Here is a 15,050-nt window from a genome sequence, read left to right on the forward strand (position 1 = left end):
AACAAATACACAATTGCCGAATGGTGGATTGATTGCGGATAATTTGACTGGGCTAGGCGCGAACGAAGGGTATGCAAACGTCCCCTAGCATTCCCCAGCTTGTTGTCATTCCTTACTCCACAACACACTTCGCTAACATTGGATCAAACATAGCCCTCTCCATGGTGGGACCACAACAGGGGACGCAAAACATACCCCGCGCTCTCTTCTCCAGACCCAACTTCTTTTGAGTCTTCCGAAAGCGGTGTCACGTCGATTCTCCAACTCTCGACACCGCCCCGTTTTGCTTCGTATGAGTTTGAAAACCCTAGTATGCGGTGAATACAGCCAAATCAAGCAAAATGGAGAGCTTACCTCGATCGAGCGCCTGCGTCGCGCCCCTCCAGATTGTCAAAGGCACCCCAGAGGTGATGACTCCATCATCACGCACGCCAAACTTTTCGTCAACCATGACCAATGGTGTATATTTGCCTCAGAGAACGGGCCAGATCACCCCACCATTGACTCCCCATGATTCTGAAGTGACCTTCGAAAGACCCGCTGACTTTCAAACATACCTGCGCGCTTCCTACGCATATCACCCAGAATGTCATCAGAGTCTCACGACGGTCACATTACCACTTAACGGTGGGGATGTAATTCTCGTACACTCGGTCCACAGCAATGGATGGGCAGATGGTACTTTACTGGTATCAGGAGCTCGAGGGTGGCTGCCCACCAATTACTGCGAAGGCTATGAGAGCGAACCCATCCGCAATCTCATGAAGGCGTTGACCGTCTTTTGGGATTTAATAAAAGGGAGTAGCATTGGGGGATTAGTCGCCTTCCGCAATTCAGACTACGTGCGCGGGCTGGTTGCCGGTGTGCGCTGCTTACTCGTTCGTCCCATCAGTCCGCATACTCTCTCGTGAAATGGTCATACTAATACGTTTTGCAGGAAAGAACCAATTGTCTGAGCAGGGAATCCAACCTGATACGGTCTCACGATGTACTCTTCAAAAATCGAAGGGCACTTCTTGCTGATCTTTCGGCTTTCGTCAAGGTCGCTGGAGCTCTCAAAACCCTTCTAACTAAATCTGGCGGAGACCTGGGAGTCGAGCTTGACTTGGAAGAAATGCTCTCGAAAGCTTTCAAAATGGTCAATCGTGCTGTCAAATTCCTAGACATCTGGGAGGAGCACATGCAAAGCGTTGACGCGTCTGTCACTATCGATCACGCTAAGAGCATGCGGGTCCCGCCAACGCCTCCTGCAGATCACACACAGTTTGCTTTATCGAGGAACAACCAAATTGCTTCGAACGCTCATAACAGACCCACAAGCAGCGAAAACGCCAAGAAGGAGCAAAATGGGGTCCGATCGCGGTATGGCCGCTCATCGCAAACATCTGTACGGCCCAGGAGCTCTAATTCCTTCGGACATTTTCACGGATTGGCGAATAGGGAATCAGCCTCTCACCGCACTTCCTGCACTGTATCCCCAATGTCGCAGAATCTGGCATCAGAGAAGCTATCTGCGTTACACAATGGCTTTATCACCTCCCTTGCCTACTTTCTTGGCCTGCATATACAGTCAAGGTCATCCGCCGAAATCCGCCTTACTACCGAACAGTCCATCGTCTCATGTCGGGACATGCTGAGACTTGTTGAGGAAATATGGGAACGTGACCGGAGGCGATCTTTCGCCCTACAGGAAGCACACGATGCCATGTACGACAAGATCGCCGACCTGGCTGATGCTGCGAAAGACATCTATAGATCCGAACAATTTGGAGAAGACAGCGATACCCTCGTGTACGCGGCTACTGCATGTATCTGTGCTGCTGGAGAATGCGTCACAGAATCTCAACTCGTCGTTGAGCGGATCGGAGATTTTGAAGTCGAATCTTTCGGGCTTGGGATATTAGATTTGGAGGTTGCACGCCCCGCAGAGAATGCCATCCAAGTCAGTGAAGACCAGCGCGATGTTACCACAAATGGTCGTCTCATACCGCATGAGCCGCTAAGGGAGCCTCCACCTACGCCCCCCAAGCTACCGGATCACGATCTTCCCGTGACATCGGCCATGTCAGCCACAGCATCGTCTCGCAACTATTCGTTCAACGCAGTGCTGGTGGAATCTACGGACAACTTAGATCGCTCGTCAGCACAGAAATTACTGCCTCCTCTGCCTCCTTTCGCGAGCTGTCTCCTGTCTTATGGAGATCAATTTTCGTCGCCACCATCTTCGAATTGTAGCGTTGGGGACACGCAGAACAACAATGATGGGCGGACTCGAGAAGACAGTCTTGGAGTCTCAAGCAGCTTTGACAGCAGTACCTATGTCGGCAGCACACGCGACTCGGAACCAAGCGTTGTTTCGCAAAGCTCAACCCGTGCCACTTCGCCAGACGCCACGTTGGTCACCTCGCTCGAACGTCCGTCTCTTTACAAGCATGAGACCGGCATCCAGTCTGTCCTCTTTGAAGACGGCGATGAAGATGAGGTCAAACTTTTGGAAACGACCTTCGCCCATGAGCTTGTATACAACAGAGAAGGTCAGATTTCTGGTGGGACCTTACCTGCGCTGATCGAGCGTCTTACTACCCATGATTCTACGCCCGATGCGACCTTTGTTTCAACCTTTTACTTGACTTTCCGCCTGTTTGCAACGCCTACCGCGTTTGCACAGGCCCTTATCGACAGGTTTCAATATGTTGGTGAGAGCCCGCATATCGCTGGCCCTGTCCGACTCCGAGTCTACAATGTTTTCAAAGGCTGGCTAGAATCGCATTGGCGCAACGACTGCGATAGCCTTGCGCTCGAGCTGATCATACCGTTTGCAAAGCGGCAATTACAGATCGTATTGCCAACAGCTGGAAAACGACTCGCTACCTTGGCTTCGAAAGTCACAGCTGCAGATGGACCCCTCGTTCCGCGATTGATCTCGTCCATTGGCAAGACCAACACCTCAATAGCATTATATGTTTCCCCCGATGCGCCCCTACCGGCACCAGTCATTACTAAAAGCCAACTAGCAGCTTTGAAGAACTGGAAGCATGGGGGTGCTAGCGTCAGCATTCTAGACTTCGATCCGCTCGAATTGGCGCGTCAATTCACTATCAAAGAATCTCAGATTTTTTGCTCCATACTGCCAGAGGAGCTGCTCGCAACGGAATGGATGAAGAAGTCAGGCTCGATGGCCGTCAATGTGCGCGCTATGTCGAGGCTGTCCACGGACCTGACGAATCTAGTCACCGACTACATTCTTCAATTGGAAGATCCTAAGAAGCGAGCTATCGTGATAAAGCAATGGGTCAAGATCGCAAAGAGATTCCTAGAATTGGCCAACTACGACTCGCTGTTTGCCGTCATCTGCTCACTCGAGTCGTCGACCATACTCCGTCTTAAGCGGACATGGGAAATGGTATCTTCCAAGACAAAAGCCACTTTGGAGCACCTCAAGAGCGTAGTCGACATATCGAAGAACTACGTGGTCCTTCGACAACGTCTTCAAAACCATGTACCACCTTGCCTTCCGTTTGTTGGTACCTATCTAACAGACCTCACTTTTGTCGACATTGGCAATCAAACAACTCGTCAACTCCCCAGCGAAGGGCCCGAGGAAAGTAGATCAGTTATCAACTTTGACAAGCACATGAAGACAGCCAAGATTATCAGCGAGCTTCAGCGCTTCCAGATCCCATACCGCTTTACCGAGATACCAGAGTTGCAGACCTGGATGCAGGATCAGCTCGTTCGAGTCCGAACGTCAGATGAAAGCAGCATGCAAAATCATTACAGACGGTCACTGATACTCGAGCCTCGAGACCAAGTACAATGCAAGCCATCGCCAATGGAATCGCAGGCTTCATTTTCGTCAACCAAAGACAAGCTCGACAGGGACAAGTTCGAGTTCTTTGGCTTGGGCTGGCCTTATCACTCCAAACACCACTCTAGAGATAAGACTGGCACTAGACCCACTACACCTTCATAATACTCGTTCGTCCATTTCTGCCCCGTCTCTTCCCTCTCACCCACAAACCATATTCAACATCTCGGCGCAAGCGACGACTACGAAAAGAGATACGTGTACACGGGCGGCGGCCACAATGCATCAAAAGGTGTTCTTCTCTTCTTGTACCTTGTTCACGTGCATTACTATTAATTTGTATCACATAACGGTCTGTATCATACCCATTGTACGGACTACGACACAATTTCGTTCCCTCTACAGGCAAGAGGGCCTGGCAACAGGAATCGCAAAAGTCAGTCTTATTCGATTCGCGCCACAATGAGTGGTTGATGTCTGCAATGTTTGTGTTTGCGTATTGAAGCGCAATTTTTGTGCGCTAATGGATGTTGATGGATACCCTTCAAGCGATGGAGAGGTGTTCTGTTGATTGATAGCTTAGCATGCAATGACAAGATATGGTTTCCAACTCACATTGTAGAGCCATCGTATCTATGACTATGTATCCAATCAAATACCCGTCTACCTTTGCAGTACGGAGACCGCAGCAAAAATGTACGCGCAGCCGACTCGCAGACGGAAGTCTCATTCTCACGTAGTCTCATAGGGCTGAGAATATCATCGAGTCAACCTAGCCCTTCTTCCACCACCACTTTACGCCCATTTCCCTACTAATAATGCGTCCCTTTAGACGGCCCCCCGCCCACCTTCCCCACTGCTCTCGATGCCTTCACCGTTCCATCAGCACCACCGCCACCGCAACCCGCAAGCGCCGTAAAGACCGCGATGCCCAGAAAACCATAGACCACGACCTGCAACAGCGCGCCTCGATCCTGCGCACGCGCATTCGCGAAGCCCGTGTCGCACGCCGGGAAGATTGGATACTTGGCCCCTTAGCGCCCAGGAGGGAAACAGGGGGAATGGAGTATGGGACTGTGTCGTCGCGGGAGTTGAAGGGGGTGAAAGGGGGGTTGGCAAGAGGGCTCCTGACGCAGAGGGGACTGGGAGGGATCACCGCTGCTGGTAAGAGGGGAAGCAAGGGGAAAGGGGTGGGTATGAGTTGGAAGGAGAGCTTGATTTATGAGGGGGATAGGGTGGCTATTCTGTCGGACACCGGGCCGGAGAGAAGGGACAAGTGGAAGATTGGGACGGTGACGAGCGTGAGGGAGAAGGAAAGGGAGGTTCTGGTAAAGGGTTTGAATAAGGTACGTGCATTCACATGGTGTCGACTTTTTCGCATACGAATTGGTCATGGTTATCGCCGCTTGCTTCTGGCTGCGGCTGCGTAGGTTTGGTGTGATGACGTCTCTAGTGCTTTGACATCTACGTACGATGAGAGTTCTTACCTAACAATCAGTTTATAGGTGGACTTAAATGTGCTCGCCGACAATAAACCTGCCATAGAGTCCAAGCTCCTCCCCATCCCCCTCTCCTCCGTCCGCCTCGTCCACAACCTTCCCGACCCATACACGCGCATCCACACCGACAAAATAATCTCACGCCTCATCCCTCTTCCCGATGAAAAGAAAGCCGAAATTCGAGAAGAATTCAAAGCTGGGGAAATTGACCTGGAAGAGATGAAGACCAGAATGGGAGGGCGCGCGATACCTGGCAGCAAGGAAGTCTACGGGGATTGGGTCGTGATACCTCTGCCGAAAGCAAGGAAGAACAAGAAGGTGGAGACCAAGGAGCACGACAGCGACACCGTACGCTTCGAAGTCGAAGAAAAAACCTGGACACCCACCCTCCTCCGCACCCCGATGCCCGGCGGCGTAATCGACGAGCTCCGCAACAAGTACTCCCGCTTCCGCACCCGCCACGATGCCGGCTACCAACTCGCGCTCGACAACCGCGCGCGGCGCAAGGCCGAATACAAAGCGTGGGCCGAAAGCGGAGGAGGCATGCTAATGACGCCTGCAAAGGAGGCGAGACAGATGGAGAGGGAGAAGTTGAAGGAGAAAGGGGAGCCGACACTGGAGAAGGAGTTGTTGGAGAGGATTGGGGAGGTGATGGCGAAACACGGGGTTGAGATGACGGGGAAGAGGAGGAGGGAGACGGAGAAGAATTTGAGAGGGGAGAGGGTTGTGAAGTGGGGGTCTGATGTGGAGATTCCTGGGGAGAAAAAGGCAGAGCGGGCTGTGCTGGAGGAAGAGGAGGATGAGGATGACGAGGAGTGGGAAGAGGAGGAGGACGAGGTGGGAGACGTGGTAATCGAGGAGGATAAGACGAGTGAAAAGCGGCCTACGTTGTAATACCAGTATACTACACACAGCATCGATAGAACGGCAGATGTACATGCGCAACCAACCAGTGTCCATTCAAGCAGGCGAAAGAATGCTCGAAACGCCACCGTCCAGCTCTCTAATCCATCCACGAAGTGAAGCCGAACGAGGAAGGAAAAGAACATACAACAATGAGTTGACCTTCCATCGGAAAAGGCTCGAGTGCCGTATCAGTCAGTCAGGGATACTATTCCATCCATATCAGGTCGTGTGTCACGAAAAAGCAAGTCCTCGATCGGTCCCGAGCCATCAAACACCAAAAACGTTAACACACATGGCAGATCTTACATTCCTGCGGCAACCCCAGACCCCGGGATGCGGAATCGACAACGATAAAGATGATATCCGTTGCTGGCCCTGGAACTAGGGTGGTGCTAATTGCCACTCAACCACAGGAGCTACCGGCAAAAAGTCATCCTTAATTGAAATCATGTCCAGTGCCTACACCGTCTGTCTTTCTGTCTACAGTAGTAGAGTAGGTATCAAGCTTGCCGAAAGGAAAGGAAAGGAAAAGTCAAATGTACCTTACCGTGAGTACGAAAGAAAGGTACCGGCGAAATCCGTCTCCCTTTCATATCCGAGAATTGTCAAAATGCGTCCACCGTTACGAGTACCGTGTGTGTTAAAAGCGGGCCAGGCGCCTCTCTCTCTCTCCCGCGTTGGCAATTTCTTAACCGTGGGAGTGAGGAAGCTGAGTGAGGAAGCTGAGAGAATTCAGCCCGAAAAAAGAGAGAGAGGAGAAGATGAAGAAAGGAAAAGAATGAAAAGAAAAGAAATGAAAAGAAAAGCAAAAAAGGAAAACTAGAGATGGAGAGATGGAGAGAATGAAAAAATGAAGAATGAAAATAAGAAAAAAAAGGGAGAAAATAAGAAGAAAAAACTCTCCCTATCCAACCGGACAGACAGGACAGACAGGACAGACAGACGGACAGACAACCGCCCTCCGAACCACTCACTCACTCACTCACTCACTCACCCATCCCATCCCATCCCATCCCATTTCCATAACCCTTCAACCCCTTCCCCCCCCTCTTCCCCCCCCATCCCCCCTCTCCCCCCAACCCCTCTAACCCCAATCCACCCACCCATCCACCCATCACCCAGCCCCAAACCCGTCCCCACTTTCGAAAGTTGTCAACCGACCAACCAACCAACCAATCCCCCACACCTATCCGGGGCACGCCGTGGTAGATTGATTGAGAGAGGAAGAAGAAAGAAACAAACAAACAAACAAACAAACAAAATATGGGGGAGAAGTGTAGGGATGGAGATGGAGATGGAGATGGAGATGGAGAGCCGATTCGGATAGGAAAGGGGAGGAAAAGGGGGGGGGGGGGGGAGGGAAGGGGGAGGGAGGGGAGGGGAGGGGAGGAAAGAAAGGATCGGATTCGAGGGAGAGAGGGCATGGGTTATTATTCGCTGTTGGAGACTGAAGTCCAGAAAGGGTTGGGCTGGCTGGCTGGGTTTGCTTCCCCTTCATGCTTGGGCCGTCGGGAAGTTGGCAGACTTTTGGGCCGGGGGAGAGAGGAGGAGGAGGAGGAAGGGGGGGGGGTGGGTTGTGCTTTCATGGCTGAAGGAAAAGAAAATGGGTGAGGGGGGGGTGGAAACGCGTGAGGGATTTAGTTTTTTTTGATTGTTTGTTTGATTGTTTGTTCAAAAGGTGGTTGAAGATTGTCTTGTCGAAACTTATTTCGGGGTCCGCTTCGGAACGACACTGTGCCTCTTGCCAACCACTCGCCTTACGTCTCCGTCCCCTAAACCCCCCCCCCCCCCCCTTTTACACAGAGCCCCCCCAAAGCCAATGCCTTGCGGCTTTCCCTTCTTCGCAGATTATCCGTGTATAATTAACCCCCTCCCCCCCCCCCGTAAGATACCCATGTATAAGCACGCCCTCCGTATCCATTGGGTATCGGGTGTACCGGCCAGCCTGCCATAGTCGTTGACGCACGAAAGAATGAAGAGGGAATAGAGGGGGAGGGGGAGAAGGACAAAGAAAAAGCCGTAATGCAGGGAATGTCGTTTTAAAGAGCGTCGTGAGGGTGTAATCTCGCCGGGCTGCCGGCATTAGAGATCCTCTCGGTTCTAAAAAGGGGGTTGTCGTTGTAATCGTTTGCTGGTCGTGAGAATTGGAATTTGTGGGTAGTGATGTACAGGGGCGAATAGGTAGTGGTGGATGTGCTGTCAGATATGGGAGGGAGAGAGCCCATCATCACGAGCTTGATGAAACGCTTCTCCCGAATACTGCCGAGCCAGCGGGCCAGACACCCTGCACCCAGCGGAAGAAGGCTAGCTTCCGCTTCCTTCTCTGGGGCTGTTGGATCATGGATGGTAACTGTTCCATTGGGCCCACGATGCCTTCCTCGCCCAAGGTTGGGAACTTGCCCTTACTCCTTGGCCCGTTGAGGGAAGGTATCTTTAATATCGGTGTCATGAAAGGTTCAGGTACGAGATCGCTTTGGCTAAGCGACATGGTGGTCTCGGTGGTCTCTGCGGCGTGGGAGAGGCACAGATCAGCATTGCGCTTCCATTCCGCGTCTATTTCTGCCCACTTGTCTTCCGTAAGGCGGTAGATCTTGGACGTTGCACCGTAATGCTCGTCGGTGCGCTGAAGGTGGTTCAAGTACTCTTGACGTGCAGTGTCCCAATCAGCACGCAACCGTTTGTGAGCTGCAAGAGTACTCGGCTCAGGTCTATAGGGTACAGGCTCAATGGTGAAGTTCGCATGGCCAAGCTGGTCGGCCCATCGGTCGTTGGGGTTCTCAATAAGCATTGGCGTTATCTCCGACGACGGCGAGACCGGTCCCAAGCCGCGTTGGCGGTGGAAGGAGGATATCGAGGGTCTTGATGATAGCGGAGGGGATGGCAGGCCGGCTATTCGTGGCGTGGGCAGCGGGCTGTTGAGTACAGAGGAGGCCTCGGGATCGGCAACGCTGGGCGAGTGCAATGGAGATTGGTAGGGCACATCCTTGATATGCGCAGGGATTTGGGTCATGATAGGAGGGAGCAGAGGAGTTGTTGGTTTTGCTTCATGGTCGACAACGCCCTCTTCGAAAGCGTTCGCCTTTTCGACGTCAATGGGAGTAGGGTGAGACTCTTCAAAGCTTTCGTCGTAGGCACTCCTTGTTGGCGTTGGTGGGAGCTGGATGCCTCTCGTCTCAACGGCATCCATTGTTGAGCCCGTCAACGAAGGCGCACGACTTCGCGTGGTTCGAACGGAATTGGCGCGTGACAAGCTTGGCTCCTGAGATCGATCGGGCACGGAGGCGTTGGGCGACGCTTTCCTTGACCGCCATTTTCGAGACAAAGACGGCATTCTTGACCCAAAGCGCGAGGTGAGGCCTTCGATGGGACTCAGAGGAGCGCTGTCGGCGCGTCGTCTTTTGGCACGTGGGTTTGGCGCAAACTCGCTATCCAGCGTATCTTCTTCAAAGTCATACGCCGAGGAAAAGTGCGGACCTCCAGCTCGGCTGATGATCCATTCCTGCTCCGGGATATTTGGGAAGGCATCATCTATACGTTGTGGTTAGCTCACGAGGAAGCTTACACATCGACAGGACTTGCGCGTGACGTGGTAAGGATTCCAATTACCTTCGCTGATACGATGTTCCTCAATGCCATTGACCATTTGATAGTCTTCATCCTTATCTTGGGGCTCTTCCTTCACGTCGGTCAAAGGTCGACTGGCAGGTGCAAAGGCCTCAATCGACTCGCGCATGTTGGGCGATGATGGAGCAGAAGAACTTGAGCTCGGGAGCCTCGAGTGCCCTCTTACGGAGAAGGTTGGCGTGGTGGGAGAGGGATACTCGGACAGGGTGGAGGAGCGCGAAAGGTGGCTTCCAGGTCCCGTTGCATTGGACGAATCCATTGCCACATTTCCTTCCTCTTTACTGCGCGCCTCTACCAGTTGTGGTAGCATGAGCGGTTTCAGTTCGCGGCCGCGCATTGTGTCGCACTGTTGCAAGCTTCGTGGTGCTAGCTAGTGTTGGAGAGGGGAGCCATTGTGTTGAGTAAGGGTATGCGCTGGATGTTCTATCACAGTCTAGTGTGTCTGTCTGAGCTTTGTCCCAAAACCTGCTTCGGGAGTGGAGAGGGTTGCGACGAGTTCTATTTGGGTATCAGCACCGTAGCAAAGCAGCGGCCGCAACGACAGCCAATGGCGGAAAGTACATGTCCAATGAGGATGGAGGTAGATGGAGACTTACCAGAATAGTGAATGCTGGATGTTTTAGTTGAGATGATATGAGTGGGCGATAGGTATTTGCGAGATAAGAAGCGAAAGAGAGTGTATTGAAGGGTTGTGAGTTGTACGTAGGGTACATGAGAAGGGTTAAGAAAGGATAGCAGCAGAGGAGGTGAAGTGTCACGGCCTGAAGCAGCCCTTTTGTTCTCTGCAGGACTTGTTGTTTGGTTAGGTTTGACCGTTGGGGCCAATGGATTTGGCGAATTCTAGCATCTGGTGAGCCCTGGCTCCTGCCAGGGTGTGGGTGGACGGGCCGGCATAATGAGACATCCCATTGGCTCAACTGCCACCATTTGACCCAGTATTCTTGGAAATACGGGAGGCTGGGAAGCTGAGAAGCACTAGAAAGCCACCGGACTGAGTGGCTAGTGAAAAAAAAAAGGTCCAGCATCTGCCCTTTAGACTGAGCTGTTCCTGAAGTCGCTTCTCAGAGTAGTGAACTCGGTAGTGACTACCTAGCGAGAGGGCTAGAGAAGAGAAGAACATGGTACACCCTGCTCTTTTTTCCTCTCTAACAAGCTTACCGGACATCAGGCCGTTCCCGCACGAGTCACGGAGTAGGCTCCTTCTCGTAACCTCATACCGTAATCATGATGCGCTATTTTTTATGCTCCAGCAAGGATATGAAAAATGAAAAAAGTGAACAGAAGCATTATGATGATGATGATTATTATTATTCAACGATATCACACAAAGCGAAAATCCAATTGGAAAAGACCAAGAAGAAGGACGCAAATCCCTGTTTCCAAATACGGGACAGATGCGCACCACGTAATACGTATGAAATGGTCTCGCGTATTCACATGACAGCACATCACTAGGGTAAGTAGGATCTTACTCGTCGCATAAAACCTGGTTGGTTAAGAATTATCATGATTATTTCATTATGTTGCAAGACATTGACAGCGCAATTCAACAACAGCAAGGGAATCCTTTTTTTCTTTTCCCTCTTCTTTCCTTCTTCCATCGCGCAAGGAGAGAGTTCTCTTGCATGAATGATGAAATGAGAGCTTTTTCCTTTCCAACTTCTGCGAGCAGGACCGCGAGCCCCACAATCTGGAGACGAGGTGGATCAGCCCAAAGGGCCTTCCCTAACACGGTTAGCAGGCGACGATCGCCGATGCCGGCATTGACCAACTGGCAAATCAGATGACGACATGGGTCCCCTGTGCAGACTCCCAGCGGATAAAAAAGGGGAAAGTCAAGGCGAAAGCCTAGAACCGCCAATGTTCCAATTTTCACTCGCTTCGTCTTTTCCTTCCAGATAATGCAGCACAAGCAACCATCAGGCAGAACTGGCGAATCCTTTTCTGCCTTTTCACCATGATGCAGCCTTAAAATAAAAAAGACTTCCTTTGCGATCCAATGGATTTTCCTTTCAAGTCTGCTTACCTCCAGCTAAAGCAAGACGGAAATGCTCATCGCCGACAGAGTCCGTAAAGTGTAAAGAGACAGGAAGCAAATGACGCTGGAGCTCAAATCCACCCTCAATAATTATAACAATAAACAAGAATGTCATGATGATTGCACAGCCTAATATATCTTCCCTCTCAATAATGATTCTTGATGACCATCTCATACGAAGAAATGATGCTCTTTTCATCATGGCGGTCGGATTCCTTTCAATTCATGCCATGACCATCCATTGCTTCTTCTTCGACAGGGAAAGTGGACAGAGCGCTTTGACTTCCATAATTACCGTACCATGATTGCACAGTCTTGTGGCCAGCCTAGAACTCATGTCGGAACCGTTGCTTGGAGAAAAAGATCGCGTGCTTCTCTCGCTGCTATGCGTCTCAAGTCTATCTTCAACTGCGAGATGTAGGTAGTTGAAAGATGTTGATCATGTAGGGCAGAAAGCTTATCCTTTGCTCGTTGCAGCACTGGCAAGCAGTTTCCTCTCTCTAGACTCTAGCCCACACATCACCCGCGCCATTCACGCCTACTTGGACAACTATCCCCACAGTCTGCTGCTCTCCGTCGGCTGTTTGCCTCACTCAGACCTGCAGCCCAATGCTGTCAATCTCAACCCTGCATTCGTGCCCCTCCATACGGGAAACGAGCAACTCCGCCACTTCTCCCATGCTTCCCCCATCCATAAGTAGAATACCTATCTAAGCCTAAGCTAAATCCCCATTTTTGGCACAACTTCAAACCCAATATTGGCTCCATACTCGGCGCTGCTCCTCGTCACCCTGGAACTACGGATCAACAAAAGAAACGTTAGCCCATCTCAATGTTGCCAAGACGAGATTACCCGAACGGTGTGCTACCTGGAATTCAACCTTGATAACGTCCTGAAAGCCTTCCCGGAGCTGTGGCTCCGTGAATCGAGAAGCGAACCCCGTAAAGGCCGAATGTGGAAGGATACTTCTTTTCTCCGGATTGAATGTGCCGGTCGAGAGTGCTCTGACCGTGTCGTTGTGCTGGCACAGTTTGGCAGGAGCTGGAAAGTGAACGCAACGAATAGGCACGGCGAACTTATGAGCAAGCTGCACCCAAACTGCACGAGACTCTTCATCTGCGTTGGTATTGTCTAGGTGCTCCAAGATTAGTCCTTCCAAGTTCCCGGATCTGAGGTTCGCTGGAAGCGTACCAATGGCTACGGACTTGCTTTCAGCGAGCATTCCCGATGCTACCTTTACACACTTGTCCCGCTGTCGGTCGTGCATTAGTATCAAATCGAAAGATTGCGCAATCAACCTGTACTCACGGTTTTTAACGTATCCTGATTGATGCGTTCGTAGCCAAGCGTTTTCAACTTCGTCCAGTAGAACGTCGACTTGCCAGACCCGGGACTACCGCACATAAGGACTATATCCAATCGATTCCTTCTGCCAATGATCACTGGAGCTTACGTAGGTCAGTCATCGCCGGGCACGCAAGTTGAAAAGAATGACGTACTCGCATGCGTTGAGGTGCTAGAGCTGCAGTTGAGAATTGTACGTGGCTCGAAGGACCTTGTGAACGGAACAGGTTCTTCGTGGAGAAAGTACTCTTCAGGCGTGTGGAAAGTGATCCCAACATTGGAAGCGAAGTCCCTAAAGGTATTGAGCACACACATAGATAGCCTAAATATTCATATCGAGGCCTACCTGTCTGAGCATGCATGATCTGCTTTCGCGTTGGTCCTGGCTGCGCGGCCGCCAGCATCACCAACAAAAAATGAGGACTGCAAGACTGGACCATTACCCTCGTCGAGATCCAAATTATCTAGGAGCTCCTTCCACGCTCCGATCCGTGGCTTCCGATAACAGTCACGAGCAGTAGCAGCCAGGAGAAGGATTGGGAAGTCGAAGTGGCTGAGGACGGAGGCGACCTTTGTTTTGAAGTTTGCAAGGCTTCTCTGATCGCTCTTGATCTTCTTCGGGTCATTACGCAAACTGATACTGCCCTGATTGGTTAGAATCACTATGGCGTACCTGGACAGCGTAGGCTGATCAGCAGACGTGGACATGTGTAACAGCGATCAAGATGTTCGAGCTCTTTGGAAGGGCACATACCCATCCGCATGAAGATCCTTGAGGACGCTGGGAATACTGAAATGCCACCACCGCCAGTCTGTGGCATCTTTGGCGAAAACATTGCCAGAAGATGTTTTGATTAGCGTAGAATCCTAGACGAGACAGGTCGTGTTTCAGCTTAATCGTGGTAGGAGAGACTTGGCATTATACATGCTCACAAGATCAAATGCTGCAATCTTTGGTCTCTTCGAACGTGGCCGGTTTCTCGTATCAGCAGTATCAGGTTGATGACTAGCAAAAAGCAGACTTTCGTTGATGATTCGCCAGGTGATTCTTTCTGGTTCTTTCTTTGATGCCGGGGTGAAGAAGCTGGATACGGCTCTCTCTGAGGATCGACGCCCATCAGTTAGTTCACTGAGAACGGGATCACCCACCTACTTGTGGTGGTGGACTCGACTTTACGCTTCTTCAAGGGAGGCGGGGATAAAGATGCCTCTTTGGCATTTGCTTCTCTCTTGGCAGCGTGATTCGCTGTCATGATCGTGAACAATTGTGCAGAACAATAGCAACATTTGGGATTGCCAGTAGAGCTCAACGCTTCTTAAGATTTTCTATCCTCTAGCTGATCAATGTGTTCCATGACAGTGGTTCCCGCCGGCTATCGCGCTTGCCCCAAAAGCTTGACATTCAGTTCTTCGCTCATTGGTTTGGAGGGCAAAGATACTTTTCCTACGAGATGATCCAAACAACCCAGGTGTTAACGATTGTTCACAATACTCTTTCGTGCGGGCTCGCTCATTAGCACGAGACCTGCAAATCACAGCTGAATAATAAAAGTCTAGATAGTCATACTCAAAGTTAAGGCACATCTAAAAGGTGGTGTGTATTATCGTTGCCAGTGATGGCAGAGAGCCGGACGGATCCAATTACCAATGCTGTATTTAACCCTGAAAAGGGACAACGAGCAACATATGCATGCGCCTTGCGAGCGCTGGGTATAGTAGGATGTAGAAAGCGCCTTCGAGGTAGCCACAATGTGTCCATCCAACGCCAGTAACCATTACCGCCTGTGAAGCCCCTAAACCTCCTTTTTCATGTGTCCACTGTATGACCGT

General features: G+C 51.1%; 4 protein-coding genes across 4 annotated transcripts; 2 read left to right on the forward strand and 2 right to left on the reverse strand.

Moving 5' to 3' along the window:
* Positions 1-341: 341 nt before the first annotated feature.
* HO133_010533 (uncharacterized protein) lies at positions 342-3,973 on the forward strand (the record flags this gene model as incomplete). Its single annotated transcript, XM_037301385.1, has 2 exons — positions 342-878; positions 938-3,973. 2 exons carry the CDS (start codon positions 342-344, stop codon positions 3,971-3,973), a joined length of 3,573 nt encoding a protein of 1,190 aa, XP_037153019.1.
* Positions 3,974-4,626: 653 nt separating this feature from the next.
* HO133_010534 (uncharacterized protein) lies at positions 4,627-6,201 on the forward strand (the record flags this gene model as incomplete). Its single annotated transcript, XM_037301386.1, has 2 exons — positions 4,627-5,154; positions 5,314-6,201. The coding sequence occupies 2 exons, from the start codon at positions 4,627-4,629 to the stop codon at positions 6,199-6,201; spliced, it is 1,416 nt and encodes a 471-aa protein (XP_037153020.1).
* Positions 6,202-8,440: 2,239 nt separating this feature from the next.
* HO133_010535 (uncharacterized protein) lies at positions 8,441-10,174 on the reverse strand (the record flags this gene model as incomplete). The annotated part of the gene is made up of 2 exons (XM_037301387.1): positions 8,441-9,741; positions 9,820-10,174. 2 exons carry the CDS (start codon positions 10,172-10,174, stop codon positions 8,441-8,443), a joined length of 1,656 nt encoding a protein of 551 aa, XP_037153021.1.
* Positions 10,175-12,672: 2,498 nt separating this feature from the next.
* On the reverse strand, positions 12,673-14,473 carry HO133_010536 (uncharacterized protein; the record flags this gene model as incomplete). Its single annotated transcript, XM_037301388.1, has 7 exons — positions 12,673-13,128; positions 13,185-13,318; positions 13,376-13,512; positions 13,567-13,893; positions 13,975-14,087; positions 14,154-14,320; positions 14,374-14,473. The coding sequence occupies 7 exons, from the start codon at positions 14,471-14,473 to the stop codon at positions 12,673-12,675; spliced, it is 1,434 nt and encodes a 477-aa protein (XP_037153022.1).
* Between the last annotated feature and the right edge of the window lie 577 nt (positions 14,474-15,050).

This window comes from Letharia lupina (assembly GCF_014066315.1).
Source record: "Letharia lupina isolate WasteWater1 chromosome Unknown contig_9, whole genome shotgun sequence".
NCBI lineage: Eukaryota > Fungi > Ascomycota > Lecanoromycetes > Lecanorales > Parmeliaceae > Letharia > Letharia lupina.